Genomic DNA, 15544 nt, shown 5'->3' with positions numbered 1-15544 from the left:
AGAACCCCAAAGACTCAACCACAAGACTCCTAGAAGTCATCAAAAAATACAGTAATGTTTCAGGATATAAAATCAATGTCCACAAGTCAGTAGCCTTTGTGTACACCAATAACAGTCAAGATGAGAAGCTAATTAAGGACACAACTCCCTTCACCATAGTTTCAAAGAAAATGAAATACCTAGGAATATACCTAACGAAGGAGGTGAAGGACCTCTATAAAGAAAACTATGAAATCCTCAGAAAGGAAATAGCAGAGGATATTAACAAATGGAAGAACATACCATGCTCATGGATGAGAAGAATTAACATTGTTAAAATGTCTATACTTCCCAAAGCAATCTACCTATTCAATGCCATTCCTATCAAAGTACCTACATCGTACTTTCAAGATTTGGAAAAAATGATTCTGCGTTTTGTATGGAACCGGAAAAAACCCCGTATAGCTAAGGCAGTTCTTAGTAACAAAAATAAAGCTGGGGGCATCAGCATACCAGATTTTAGTCTGTACTACAAAGCCATAGTGCTCAAGACAGCATGGTACTGGCACAAAAACAGAGACATAGACACTTGGAATCGAATGGAACACCAAGAAATGAAACTAACATCTTACAACCACCTAATCTTTGATAAACCAAACAAGAACTTACCTTGGGGGAAAGACTCCCTATTCAATAAATGGTGTTGGGAGAACTGGATGTCTACATGTAAAAGACTGAAACTGGACCCACACCTTTCCCCACTCACAAAAATTGATTCAAGATGGATAAAGGACTTAAACTTAAGGCATGAAACAATAAAAATCCTCCAAGAAAGCATAGGAAAAACACTGGAAGATATTGGCCTGGGGGAAGACTTCATGAAGAAGACTGCCATGGCAATTGCAACAACAACAAAAATAAACAAATGGGACTTCATTAAACTGAAAAGCTTCTGTACAGCTAAGGACACAATAACCAAAGCAAAGAGACAACCTACACAATGGGAAAGGATATTTGCATATTTTCAATCAGACAAAAGCTTGATAACCAGGATCTATAGAGAACTCAAATTAATCCACATGAAAAAAGCCAACAATCCCTTATATCAATGGGCAAGAGACATGAATAGATTCTCTAAAGACGACAGATGAATGGCTAACAAACACATGAAAAAATGTTCATCATCTCTATATATTAGAGAAATGCAAATCAAAACAACCCTGAGATATCATCTAACCCCAGTGAGAATGGCCCACATCACAAAATCTCAAAACTGCAGATGCTGGCGTGGATGTGGAGAGAAGGGAACACTTTTACACTGCTGGTGGGACTGCAAACTAGTACAACCTTTCTGGAAGGAAGTATGGAGAAACCTCAAAGCACTCAAGCTAGACCTCCCATTTGATCCTGCAATCCCATTACTGGGCATCTACCCAGAAGGAAAGAAATCCTTTTATCATAAGGACACTTGTACTAGACTGTTTATTGCAGCTCAATTTACAGTCGCCAAAATGTGGAAACAGCCTAAATGCCCACCAACCCAGGAATGGATTAACAAGCTGTGGTATATGTATACCATGGAATACTATTCAGCCATTAAAAAAAATTGAGACCTTACATCTTTCGTATTAACCTGGATGGACGTGGAAGAGATTATTCTTAGTAAAGCATCACAAGAATGAAGAAGCATGAATCCTATGTACTCAATCTTGATATGAGGACAATTAATGACAATTAAGGTTATGGGGGGGGAAGCAGAAAGAGGGAAGGAGGGAGGTGGGTGGGGCCTTAGTGTGTGTCACACTTTATGGGGGCAAGACATGATTGCAAGAGGGACTTTACCTAACAATTGCAATCAGTGTAACTGGCTTATTGTACCCTCAATGAATCCCCAACAATAAAAAAAAAAAAGAAAATGAAAAACGTCTGTGCTATCAGACATTGAAAAGAATGTTATAAAGAATGTTATTCTATTATGAAGAATGTTAAAAGACAGTGTATAGAATGGGAGAAAAATATTTGCAAATCATATATTTGATAAGGGACTTGTATCCAGAATATATATGAAATATTACAAGTCAAAAATAAAAAGATATATAATCCAGTTAAAAAATGGGCAAGGATCTGAATAGACGTTTTTCTAAAGAAGATGTACAATGAAGATGCACACGAGGCTCCGTGCCTGTAGCTCAGCGGTTAGGGCGCCGGCCACATACACCGGGGCTGGCAGGTTTGAACCTGGCCTGCCAAACAATGACAACTACAATAAAAAAGAAATAGCGGTGTGGCGGTTGCCTGTAGTCCCAGCTACTTGGGAAGCTGAGGCAAGAGAATCACTTAAGCCTAAAAGTTTGAGGTTCCTGTGAGCTGTGATGCCATAGCACTCTACTGAGGGCGACATAGTGAGACTGTCTCAAAAAAAAACAAAGAAGATGCACATGAAAAGATGTTGAATATCATTTAGTATCTTGGAAAATGTAAATCAAAACCACAATGGGGGCGTCGCCTGTGGCTGAGTGGATAGGGTGCCAGCTCATATAGCAAGGGTGGCGGGTTCAAACCCAGCCCCCACCAAACTGCAACAAAAAAATAGCCAGGCATTGTGGTGGGCGCCTGTAGCCCCAGCTACTCGGGAGGCTGAGGCAGGAGAATTGCCTAAGCCCAGGAGTTGGAGGTTGCTGTGAGCAGTGTGACGCCACAGAACTCTACCAAGGGTGACAAAGTGAGACTCTGTCTCTGCCAAAAAAAAAAACACACAATGGGAAATTATTTCACAGCTACTAGGATGGCTGTAATCAAAAGCCAGTTAATAATAAGTGTTGACAAGGATATAGCATTGCTTATGTTGCTATTAGGAATGTAAAATGGTGCAATCTGGCAGTTCATCAAAAGATTAAGTTATCATATGTCCCACAAAATTCTGGGTATATACCCAAAAGAAATTAAAGCATACATCCACACAAAAACTTATATGTGACTGTTCAAAGGAGCAATATTATATTTCCAAAAATGGAAACAATTCAAATGTATATCAACTAATATTAATTAGGGTAAGTAAAATATGAGCTATGAAGCCACAGCACTCTACCTCTGGTGACAGGTAAATATCTTTATAAAATGGAGGATTATTTGGCAATAATAAGAAGTGATTTCCAGCCTCCAAGCAGGGAGGGTATTTGGTGGGACCTCACCTTATGTGCATAATGCAATGGAACATTTTAAAACTATTGAGAGTAGAGTATAAATGTCTCATCACAACAAATAAGTAAGTGAGGTTATGGTTATGTTAACAAGTTTGATATAAGCTTTCCAGATTGTATATCAAATCTGCACATTGTACCCCATAAATGCATTAATGTACACAGTTATGATTTAATTAAAAAGAAATAATAAAAAGAAAAGCAAAAAAATGAAAAAGAGTGACTTACAGATTCATGCTACAGTATGAATGAAGCTTGAAAACATTATGCCAGGTGAAAGAAGCAAGTCACAGAAGACCATCTATAGTGGCCTTTTTATGCGAAATGTCCAGAATAAGCAAATGAGGCACTTTTCTATATGATAAATTAGATCCTTGGATCAAATCTCTGACGTTGTAATAGGTTCCTCTTATCTGAGTATAGATATGAAAATCTACCCCTAAGTTTTCTCTTCTTCTTTCTTGCAGCAATGGTGAACTAGATCCCTGGTCAGGAGGTGGAGTAACTGAGGACATCACAGACACATTGGTTGCCTTCACCATCTCAGAGGGGGCTCATCATTTAGATCTCCGAGCCAGGAATGCCTTAGATCCCATGTCTGTACAGTTAGCCCGCACCTTGGAAATTAAACACATGAAGAACTGGATCAGAGATTTCTTTCGCTCAGGACTGCAGCATTGAGAGACTTTTGATCGTTTTCATTTTCTTCTTTTATGTTCATACCACCCACATTCCCGTTTACTTTGGTTTTCTATGTGTAATTACTTTCCCTCATTTATCATTAGTTTTGGTAGGAGCAAGGTTGAGTTAGAAGAGAGGGTGATGGTGGTGGCACAGCCATCCCACAAGTTGATTTCTGGGTCCTTGCCGTCTTTGCACCACCTCCAGGAGGCATTGCTTCATGATAGCTCTCCCACACCATTGGTGGTCCCTTGTAAATTTTACAGACCACCTTTTATGAGAGAGAGAGAGAGTCACTTCTTTGTTTCTCTGCAAATGGAGATTTCTCCTTGGTTTTGAGGTTGAAGTCTCTTTGGCCCACAAGTCCTCACCTCTACCCTCCAAAAAGGAAAAACAGAGGTTACATAAAAATGATGTAATTGCAGCTGGTAAGAAGGATGTCTGATGCCAATCCAGGAAATGGGAGCCATTTCTTTTGTACTTGATTTAATGACTTTGAACCGTGCTATAAATAAAGAATAGGGCTGGACCTTATACCTGTGTGTTGCTTCTGAAGCTCACTCCAGCTGTTGGGAATGCTGTGTGCACTGGGCTTAGCTGTTTTTGGAAAGTCCTTTAATTTTTCTCTCTTCCACTTGGCAGCTTTTCTTAGTTCTGGGATATCTGCCATTGTGGTACTGCCGTTCAGAAATGTGGCCTTTTTCTACTTCATTTCTCTTTGTTTCAAAGGTCAGTTTTGTGGTAATTTGGTTAACTTCTGCCAATTTAGGAAAATAACTCTGTTTTGCCTTTCACTTTAAATCTGAATAAGTTTTATGCTGTGGTCACTGATGACATTTTAATAAGAAGCCTTTAAAAGTTGATAATCAGCTATTCAGAAAGTAGAAAATAGTTATGTTCAGCTTTTTAACTTTTATTTTCTAGTGGTGGTTAGTACTATCATTAAAGTCAGACACATCAGGACACGAGGAGGCAGGTGCACGGGAACTTTTCTGTGTGGCTTCCAAAGACAAGCTGACTAATTCATGCAGGCAGCATATTTGACATTAATAAATAGCCAAGCCATTCCTATTTCCAAGGGGTTGGCTTCTTTCAAACATTTCTTACACTGAGACCTTTCTTCGGAAGAGCTTTTCTAGGATAACAAATAGGGTTGGATCAAAACCTTTCAGGGACGCCTAGAGAGACTAACAGTTTCTACTCTGTTGTAAGATTTTCTCTCCTTGTTTCTTTTTATTTTTCTCTCAGTAAATTCCTTTTTCTTCATCTTGCTTGGGAACATTTTCTGCTTTTTAAAAACTGTACCTTGAGCTGGATCATGTCTAAAGCAGTTATTTTTTTAAAGTGCAGATATAGAGTTCATTCCTGGATGGGAGACTGAAATATTTCCCTTACTTTTCTGGCATCTAGGAGATACAGGAAAATCTTTATCTTGTTTTGGAAGCCTTCACTTCTCATTGTAATGTGTTGTTTGTCAAAGCATTTGGTAACTATTTCAGCGTCAGAGAACAGTCCTCTGGGGTGGAAATTTAAGGAAATTTAAAAACATTACTAGTTTTTATTTGTCAGCTAAAAAGTTACATAATGCAGGGTTTATGGGCTTAATAGAGGATACCCTTATAATTTATTTTAGGACTGTGGGATGTTTTCCATGAAGCTTTTTTACTTGTTTAAACTCTTTAACATATTTTGGCATTTCATTTAATATTGATTGTTTAGATGAGTTGCATTTTTCTGAAGAAACAAATTCTCAAAAAAAGGCTCTTTTTTATTACTTTATTTTTTTTATTATATAGGGTAATAGGGCTCTTACCTTTTTGCAAGTATAATTTGGTCCTATTACTATATACATCTTATGTGTATAGACAGCAGCCTTAAGTGAAGTTAGCCTAATTATATTCTGCTGAAAATTTAATTTCAAAATGAAAAAGAATCAGAAAATCAAGTAAGCCTTATTATTTAAAGCACACCTCTAATAGTCTGAGTTTTTGCAGACAGGGTTAGAGAGACATGGAAAATTGGGGTTTTTTAAATTTTCTTTAACTGCCTGGAGACAATGGGCAAAACTAAAGAAACTTAGGGAACTTTCTTAGGGGATCTGTAGAGCTAAAATATTATCCAGAGAAGCCATGTTTAAATCAGCATGTTAGAGAGTGAAAGTATCTCAGATATCCAGTCCAGCCCCAGCAGTTTCTAAGTAACTCAGAGAGAAAAGGACTTGTCTCAGGCCTCACAGCTAATTTTTGGCAGAACACGGGCCAGAATCCAGATATTAACTGTACAAAGAGATTGATGGAAAGGCTATTGAGACACCAAATGAGTCCTAGTTCAGCCTTTGTTTAAATTGGGATCTACCTGGCTGAACTCATTTCCCATTTTTCCTGCCACTCTTCACTTTCCTAATACTATGTATCATACTGTGCACTTACCACACTTGTCATCATTCTGAAATGCTGCTCTTCTGTCTGATACTTCTTTCCAAGCACCAACACAATATTTTTTTAGTGACAGATGTCTGTGCCTCTTTTAGACTCCAGATCAATTTGATTATCCTTGTGAAGTCTTTCCTAATTTTCCTAAAGGAAGTCATTCCCTATCAATGCTCTTGCAGAACCCGGTTTACACCTCATATGTCAGTGAGAATGTAAACTACACCAATGTGGGGATTGTCTGTCTTCATCTCTAGCACCTTAAACAATACCCCTGACCACCTTTAATTTAGCACACATACCCTAAAGTATAATATAATATTTTGCTCCATGTTTTCACCCTGTTTTTAGGAATATCAAGCTCTCTGAGGTCAAGGAGTGTGTCTTATTCCTTCTAGTAATTTGGTTCTGGCAACCAAGTCTCAGTAGCTCCTCTGTAAATTTTTATTTACTCTTTTTTTTTTTGTTTTTTTGCAGTTTTTGGCCGGGACTGGGTTTGAACACGCCACCTCTGGCATATGGGGCTGGTGCCCTACTCCGTTGAGCCACAGGCACCGCCCTGTAAATTTATATTTAATAGATGTATTTCAGGGTTGAAAGATAGCCTTTACTCAATCTCTTTTTTTTTTTTTTGTAGAGACAGAGTCTCACTTTATAGCCCTCGGCAGAGTACCGTGGCAGCACACAGCTCACAGCAACCTCCAACTCCTGGGCTTCAGCGATTCTCTTGCCTCAGCCTCCCGAGTAGCTGGGACTACAGGTGCCCGCCACAACACCCGGCTATTTTATTTTTTTGGTTGCAGTTCAGCCGGGGCCGGGTTTTGAACCCGCCACCCTCTGTATATGGGGCCGGCGCCCTACCCACTGAGCCACAGGCGCTGCCCCCCATCAATCTCTTTATATAGTTAAGTACCTTTCACAACTCTGATGTGCTTAAGTGACCTCCTATCTTTGGCTTCCCTGGATTTTGGAAAGGGGATCTCCTAGTACTTAATATCTCGGCAACTTGGGTTCATGAGTTATTCTCACTTCAACTGCATGTGCCCTGGTTCCCTCTCCCATTCTGTCAGTCTGATATTCTTTGTCAAAGGAGCTGAATGTTAGATGATCACAGAACATTAACCAAAAACAGAACCATTTAAAGGGTTAAGGAAAAACTTGGTTCCAATAGATTTTGCAGCTTTTAATAATGGGGATAGAAGAAGCTTACAATAGCAGACCTGGAAAGCAGTCTTGGGATCATTTAGCTCAATGTGATTACTTAACATGGCTAACATCAGGCTCACCTGTGAAAATTAACTGCCCCATGATATAGGTCAACATGTTTACTTATTCATTCATTTATTTTTGTCACATCTGGTTCTAAAAGTACTTCAGTTAATCTGAAGATACACATTAAACGTAGCATAAGCAGGATAAAAGACATTTAAAAAGATTAGAGATGTGTTACATAAAAAGGGGGTGCAATGATAAAAAATGTTTGAAAATGGTTGAAAGAAATGTAAACAGGTTATCCTTACATCACAGTCTCTTAAATCTTTGCTACTGTGTGCATTGTGAATTAACAAGAATGCAACATTTCCAAAAATTTTTTTAACTAGAACTCTTTTTTTTTTTTTTTTTTTAAGAGACAGAGTCTCACTTTATCGCCTTGGGTAGAGTGCCATGGAGTCACACAGCTCACAACCTCCAACTCCTGGGCGATTCTCTTGCCTCAGCCTCCAGAGCAGCTGGGACTACAGGCACCTGCCACAATGCCCAGATATGTATTTTTTTCTTTATGTTGCAGTTTGGCCTGGGTCAGGTCTGTGTATGGGGCCGGTGCCCCACCTACTGAGCCACAGATGCTGCCCCAGAACTCTTTTTTTTTTTTTTTTAACATTTAATTTATTTATTTTTATTGTTAAATCATAGCTGTGTACATTAGTGCAATCAAGGGGTACAATGTGCGGGATTCATATACAATCTGAAATATTCTCATCAAACTGTTCAACGTAGCCTTCATGGCATTTTCTTAGTTACTGTATGTAGGCATTTGTATTCTGCCTTTAGTAAGTTTCGCCTGTACCCATTCTAAGATGCACGCAGATGTGGCCCCCACCTATTACCCTCCCTCCAACAAAACCTCCGCCCTCCCTTCCCCTTCCTTGGCCCTTTCCCCATAGTCTTGTTCTATAGTTGGGTTATAGCCTTCATGTGAAAGCTATAATTTAGCTTCATAGTAGAGCTGAGTACATTTGGATACTTTTTCTTCCATTCCTGAGATACTTTGCTAAGAAGAATATGTTCCAGCTCCATCCATGTAAACATGAAAGAGGTAAAGTCTCCATCTTTCTTTAAGGCTGCATAATATTCCATGGTATACATGTACCACAATTTGCTAGTCCCAGAACTCTTTTTTAATGTAAAATTTCATGCATTGTGAATCAACAAAAATGCAACATTTCTCAAACTTCTTTGATCTGCTGCTTGTACATTTTTTTTTTTTTTTTTGAGACGGAGTCTTGCTTTGTCGCCCTGGGTAGAGTGCTATGGCATCACAGCTCACAACAACCTCAAACTCTTGGGCTTAAGCGATTCTCTTGCCTCAGTTTCGCAAGTAGCTGGGACTACAGGCACCCACCACAATGCCTGGCTATTTTTTTTTTTTAAAGAGATGGGAGTCTGGGCCTGTGGCTCAGTCAGTAAGGCGGCGGTCCCAATGTACCAGGGCGCCAGTCCCAATATACCAGTTCAAACCCAGCCCTAGCCAAACTGCAACAAAAAAAAGCCAGGCATTGTGGAAGGCACTGGTAGTCCCAGCTATTCAGGAGGCTGAGGCAAGAGAATCACCTAAGCCCAGGAGTTGGAGGTTGCTGTGAGCTGGGTGATGCCACGTCACTCTACCGAGGGTGATAAAGTAAGACTCCGTCTCTACCAAAAAAAAGGAGAGAGAGAGAGAGATGGGGGGGTCTTAGTTATGATTTAATAAACAAATATTCATCACTCTAAAAAAATTAAAGAAATAGGGCAGCACCTGTGGCTCAAGGAGTAGGGCACCAGCCCCATATACCGGGGGTGGCAGCATCAAGCTTGTTTCAATGTCTGTTCATGTGGTCAATCTACCTGCCTTCAGGAAGGTATCATATATAAGCCATCCATCCACCTGCTCCATCTTTAAAGAACGCTGCATTCTACCATTCTTTTGTATCTTTTCTGATGCCATAAAACCTTCACCTACAGGAGTTTGTTGCTTAGGTCTAAATCAGTGGTTCTCAACTAGCAGCAGTTTTGTCCCTCAGAGAACAGATGGTTTTGGTTGTCAAAACTGGGATGGGGTATGCCACTGAGTTCCCTGATAGGTGAAGGTGGTGATGTTAAACATCTTACAATGTGTGGGACAGCCCCCCCCCCAATTATCTGGCTCCAATGAATGGCAATATCGTTGATGGAGGGGTGTCCAACCTTTTGTCTTCTCCATGTCACATTAGAAGAAGAGTTGTCTTGAGGCCCACATTAAATACATAAACACTAACAAAAGCTGATGAACAAAAAAACCCAGAACCTAAACAAAAAACAAACAAAAAAACAGATTCCTGCATAATTTTCATGATACCTGCCACCACAGATAAGCAAAAAAATCCTCACATAGGGACTGCAAACTAGTACAACCTTTCTGGAAGGAAGTATGGAGAAACCTCAAAGCACTCAAGCTAGACCTCCCATTTGATCCTGCAATCCCATTACTGGGCATCTACCCAGAAGGAAAAAAATCCTTTTATCATAAGGACACTTGTACTAGACTGTTTATTGCAGCCCAATTTACTGTTGCCAAAATGTGGAAACAGCCTAAATGCCCACCAACCCAGGAATGGATTAACAAGCTGTGGTATATGTATACCATGGAATACTATTCAGCCATTAAAAAAAATGGAGACTTTACATCCTTCGTATTAACCTGGATGGACGTGGAAGACATTATTCTTAGTAAAGCATCACAAGAATGGAGAAGCATGAATCCTATGTACTCAATTTTGATATGAGGACAATTAATGACAATTATGGTTATGGGGGGGAAACAGAAAGAGGGAAGGAGGGAGGTGGGTAGGGCCTTGGTGTGTGTCACACTTTATGGGGGCAAGACATGATTGCAAGAGGGACTTTACCTAACAATTACAATCAGTGTAACCTGGCTTATTATACCCTCAATGATTCCCCAACAATAAAAAAAAAAAAAAAAAAATCGTCACATAATCCACATGTGGCCCATGGGCCATGGGTTGGACACCCCTGGCAATCCTTCTCCATCATAATTTAAGGTCCTTTCCTAAGTTTTACCTTGCAAAGGAGCTGAAAAATGATTGTTAATTCAATAACCTTGTACTTTACCCGCTAAACAGCACAATAGCACAATGTCTAGTGCAGATACCTTCTGCTCTAAAATTTAATAATCTTTATTTTGGAGACTGATTCTTAAAATACTTCCTCTTCTCTGGGCCAAATAACTCCAGTTCTTTGGATTGTTTACTCACTTATCATTCATTCATTTAAACATTTATTCAACAGCAACTCTGTTCAGGTATAGCATTAAGGAGTAAGAGGTAAAAGCTAAAGCTCAGTGTTCTCTAGGACCTCAAGGTTAATGGGGAGAGAGAGTCACAATGTCAGAGGATTAAATACATTAAGCTAAGAATTTGTGTTGCATTAAGGATGCTATGGGAACTTAAAAGCAGACATCATGAATTCATTCCAGAGGTCTGAGGAAAGCTTTAAAGGAGAAAGAACATTCCAACTGGGATTTGAATAGGAGTTTGCAGCACAGCTGGGGACTGGGGAGAAAGGTGGTAAAAACATTATTCATTGAGAAGAAATTGTTAAGCACACTTAGGTGCCAATACTTAGGCACCAGTCATATTATTGTGTGGGGGGGTGGGGTGGGGGAGGGTTGGTGGTGGACAAAACAAACCAGACATACCTCTCTCATTATGGGGTCTATAAAAAGAGAACCAAAGAAAAATCCTCCTTTTTTTGCTGGGATCATACTTCATAGATCTTAGAAATCTTCTGCCTATATTTCCTCATTTGAGCCCCTCAACATCCTGGATGAAAGGAAAAATAACTATTATCTCCATAATAGGACCATGAGGACTAGAGAAATGAAGTGACTCCCTTCTCCGACAACCATGACCACAGATCTAGTAAGTGGCAATTGTATAATGCCAAATCCTGAGCAAAAGCTGTCCCTTGGTTCTGTGTGGTTCCAAATGCAATTTCCTGTGGCAGAGAGGGAAGCACATCTTTCTTCCCACTTCTTGCCCTGCTGTCTTCATCTCTGTCTTTACTTTTGTTTCCTGCCAGCTTCAGCATGGAGGTTGTTTTCCAGCCTTCCCAGTTGTGATTGTAGAGGGACTTCCCATGGAAGGAAGGAGAGGGGGTTGCTGTCCAGCCATTGACCATTTGCAAAAATATTTCTACCATGATTTCCCAATTTTTTTGGAGGAATAAGGAAAACTGAGATGTGGGACAGAAAATTCCTTTTGTTTGTCTTGGTGTTTGATAATGTATGCAACCTCTCTGGGTGGTTTAAGCGGTTTAGGTACTTTCTATAAAAGGGATCTTTTAATGACAAAACTAATGTGATTATCTGAGTGAGTGTGAGAGGCATATTCAAGGCTTAAAGAAAATCTGTTAGACTAGCTGAATGTATCTGCTTAATCCTTTCTCTAATGTGGCTGAACAATGCTCTGGGAAGCCATTGGCCCGTCCTTTCTTCTGGTAAATGCCTGTCTCCAGAGGTAGAAACTGTTTGCAGCTTTTGATACCCTGATGCTTCACCTTCTCAGCTGCACAAAAGCACAGGAAAAGCCTGGAGGAGTCCGAAGCAGGGACAGAAAGCAATTTCTCACCTACATGCTAAAGGCAAAATGTATAGCACATGGCATGCTTTCTTTAGGGCATCCTGCAAAATGAGAAACTGGTTTTTGTTTTTACTTTTATTACTTTTACTTAGAATCAATGAATCAATGAAATCACACACATATGATGTCATAGCAATAATATTGTACAGAATATTTGAGATAAATTCATAAATCAGGGAACTATTTTAATTAGAACTGATATGCAGGACAAATATATTTCTTTTTTTAATGACCAATGAAACACGATGCATTTTTTTTACATGTATCAATTTTGTTATGCTTGAGTCAGAGTTATATAAATGTGTCCATTACCCAGATGGTGCTCATTGTACTTCTTAGGTAAATTTTTGGCCCATCCTCTCGTCTTTCTTCCCTCTTCTCCCCTGCTTGATTTTCACTTTGTACACATGTGTGTTCATCAATTAGTTCTAATTTAATAGTAAGTACACATGGTGTTTGTTTTTCCATTCTTTAAATATTTCATTTAGGATATGTCTCTTCTTTTATCCAAATGTTTGCAAAAGTCCTTAATTCATCCTTTTTCATGACTGAGTACTATTTCATAGCATACATATACCACATTTTGTTAAATCACCATGAATTAATGGGCACTTGGGTTGGTTTTCCTATCTTTGCATTGTGAATTGTGCTGCAATAAACATTCAAGTGCAGCTGTCTTTTTTTTTAGAGACAAAGTCTCACTTTGTTGCCCTTGGTAGAGTGTTGTGGTGTCACAGCTCACAGCAACCTCCAACTCCTGGGCTTAGCTCCAACTCCTTAGCCTCCCGACTACCTGGGACCACAGGCGCCTGCCACAACGCCTGGCTATTTTTGTTGTTGCAGTTTGGCCGGGGCCAGGTTTGAACCCGCCACCCCTCAGTATATGGGGCCAGCGCCCTATTCACTGAAGCACAGGTGCCGCCCGCAGCTGTCTTTTTGATAAAATGATTTGTTTTCCCAGTAAATACCCAGTAGTGGGATTGGTAGATTTAATGGTGGGTCTACTTTTAGGTCTTTAAGGCATCTCCATAATATTTTCCATAGAAGAGGAACTAATTTGCAGTCCCACCAATAGTGTCTCAGGTTACAAAATAAATGCACATAAATCAGTAGCGTTTGTATACACCAACAACAGTCAAACTCAGAGTATAATTAAGGACCCAATACCATTCACAGTAGCTACAAAGAAAATAAAATACGTAGGCATATAGTTATCAAGAAGGTCAAAGATCTCTACAAAGAACCACAAAACAATGAGGAAAGACATCATGGATGATACAAACAAATGAAAAAAATATCATGCTCATGGATCAATAGAATCAACATTGTTAAATGTTTATACTACCCAAAGTAATTTACAGATTCAATATAATCCCCATCAGTATACCAACATCATATTTTACAGATCCATAAAAAATCCATAATTTTGCACTTCGTTTGAAACCAAAAAAAGAGCTGAATAGCCAAAGCAATCTTAAGCATAAAGAATAAATCCGGAGGCATCGTATTACCAGACATCAAACTATACTACAAGGCTACAGAAACTGAAGCAGTATAGTTATGGGCACAAAAATAGAGACATAAACCAAAATAGAACAGAATAGACAGTCCAGATATAAAACCATCCATATACAGCCAATGCAGTTTGACAAAGCAGACAATATGCACTGGGAAAAAGAACCCCAATTCAATAAATGGTGCTGGTAAAATTGGATAGTCACCTGCAGAAGAATGAAACAGGATCCACATCTCACACTATTCACAAAACTTGTTTCAAGATCGAAGAATTCCAGAAGAAAATGTTTGAAAAATTGCCTTAGATATCAGCATAGGTGAAGAATTTATGAAGAATATCCCAATGGCAATTATAGCAACAATAAAAATAAAATAAATACATGGAACATGATTAAATTAAAAAGCTTCTGCACAGCTAAGGAAATAATCAACAGAGCAAATAGACAAGCTACAGATTGGGAGAAGATATTTACAAGCTATACATCAATAAGGAACTAATAACCAGAATCTACAAGAACTCAAGAAAATCAGTAAGAGGAAAAAAACCCATTAAAAAGTGGCAAAAGACATCAATAGCATTTTCAAAAGAAGATAGAAAAATGGCCAATAAACATATGAAATTTGTTTATTATCACTAACATCAGGGTAATGCAAATTAAAACCACAATGAGATATTACATTACCTCAGTTAGAATGGCTTTTATCAAAAAGCCCCCCAACAATAAATGCTGGCAAGGATGTAGAGAAAAAGAAATGGGAAGTTTGGTCCACCCTCAGGAATGGCATTTCAGACATGGGCCCCCCTCCTGGCACCTGCTTTCCCTAGATGCTTGGTGTCAGATGATATCACCATTTCAAATCTTACACCTGAGTTTTAAGGAGTGGTTAAGCTACTACTTTGGGGGGTAATTAGTAGGCAAGGTAAGTAAAGGAAGGGAGGAAAGTGATACAGGTTTGAGTTCTGGGACCTGCTCTGTGACTTTGGGCCAAAATTGAATACTGTGGAGCATCTGGTCTCTCATTTGTGAACTAGAGATAATATTAATTGCCATATTAATTTATTAAAAGAATCAAAGTGAAAATGGGAACATGAACTCAAAAGCATCACAACCAATCTGGAATATTTTCACATAACATGTTGTATACTTGTTTCTTCGTTGTTTTTTTTTTCTTTCTTTTTCTTTTGCGACAGAATCTCTGTTACCCCTGGCTAGAGTGCTGTGCCATCATAGCTCAAAGCAACTTCAAAGTCTTAGACTAAAGTGAACTTCTTTTTTTTTTGTAGAGACAGAGTCTCACTGTACCACCCTCGGGTAGAGTGCCATGGCGTCATACGGCTCACAGCAACCTCTAACTCTTGGGCTTACGCGATTCTCTTGCCTCAGCCTCCCGAGTAGCTGGGACTACAGGCGCGCGCCACAACGCCCGGCTATTTTTCTGTTGCAGTTTGGCCGGGGCTGGGTCCGAACCCGCCACCCTCGGCATATGGGGTCGGCGTCCTACTCACTGAGCCACAGGTGCCGCCCTCAAGTGAACTTCTTGCCTCAGCCTCCTGAGTAGCTGGAACTACAGTTGCTTACCACAGTGCCCAGCTATTTTTTTCTATTTTTCGTAGAGATGGGGATGGGGGTCTCACTCTTGCTCAGGCTGGTCTAGAACTCCTAAGCTCAGGTGATCCACCACTTTGGCCTCCCAGAGTGCTGGGATTACAGATGTGAGCCACCACACCCGGCCTATGTTGTACACTTTTATTTCCACTTTATTTTACTGTAAAGTTTAAAATTCTTGTTCTTTTAAGAATATTTTTCTTTTCTAGATGTATAATTTAATTTAACTCCACAAA

At 39.4% G+C, this 15544-nt stretch overlaps 1 protein-coding gene across 5 annotated transcripts in view; it reads left to right on the top strand.

Annotated features, from left to right (window-relative positions):
• The window catches only part of PRCP (prolylcarboxypeptidase), a 117636-nt gene that overhangs the window by 81672 nt on the left and 20420 nt on the right, over window positions 1–15544 (top strand). Inside the window, exon 9 of one of the 5 annotated variants that reach the window (XM_053561159.1) lies at window positions 3647–4394. The exons of the other annotated variants lie outside the window; for them this stretch is intronic. Within the exon in view, the coding sequence (XP_053417134.1) occupies window positions 3647–3860 (214 nt within the window). The 3' untranslated portion in view covers window positions 3861–4394. Of the gene's footprint in view, window positions 1–3646; window positions 4395–15544 lie in introns of those variants that run through there. 5 annotated transcript variants of the gene reach the window in all.

The sequence above is a fragment of the Nycticebus coucang genome, chromosome 14 (genome assembly GCF_027406575.1).
Source record: "Nycticebus coucang isolate mNycCou1 chromosome 14, mNycCou1.pri, whole genome shotgun sequence".
Lineage (NCBI taxonomy): Eukaryota > Metazoa > Chordata > Mammalia > Primates > Lorisidae > Nycticebus > Nycticebus coucang.
The sequence above is the reverse complement of the archived record's forward strand: the minus strand, read 5'-3'. Positions and strand labels throughout refer to the sequence as shown.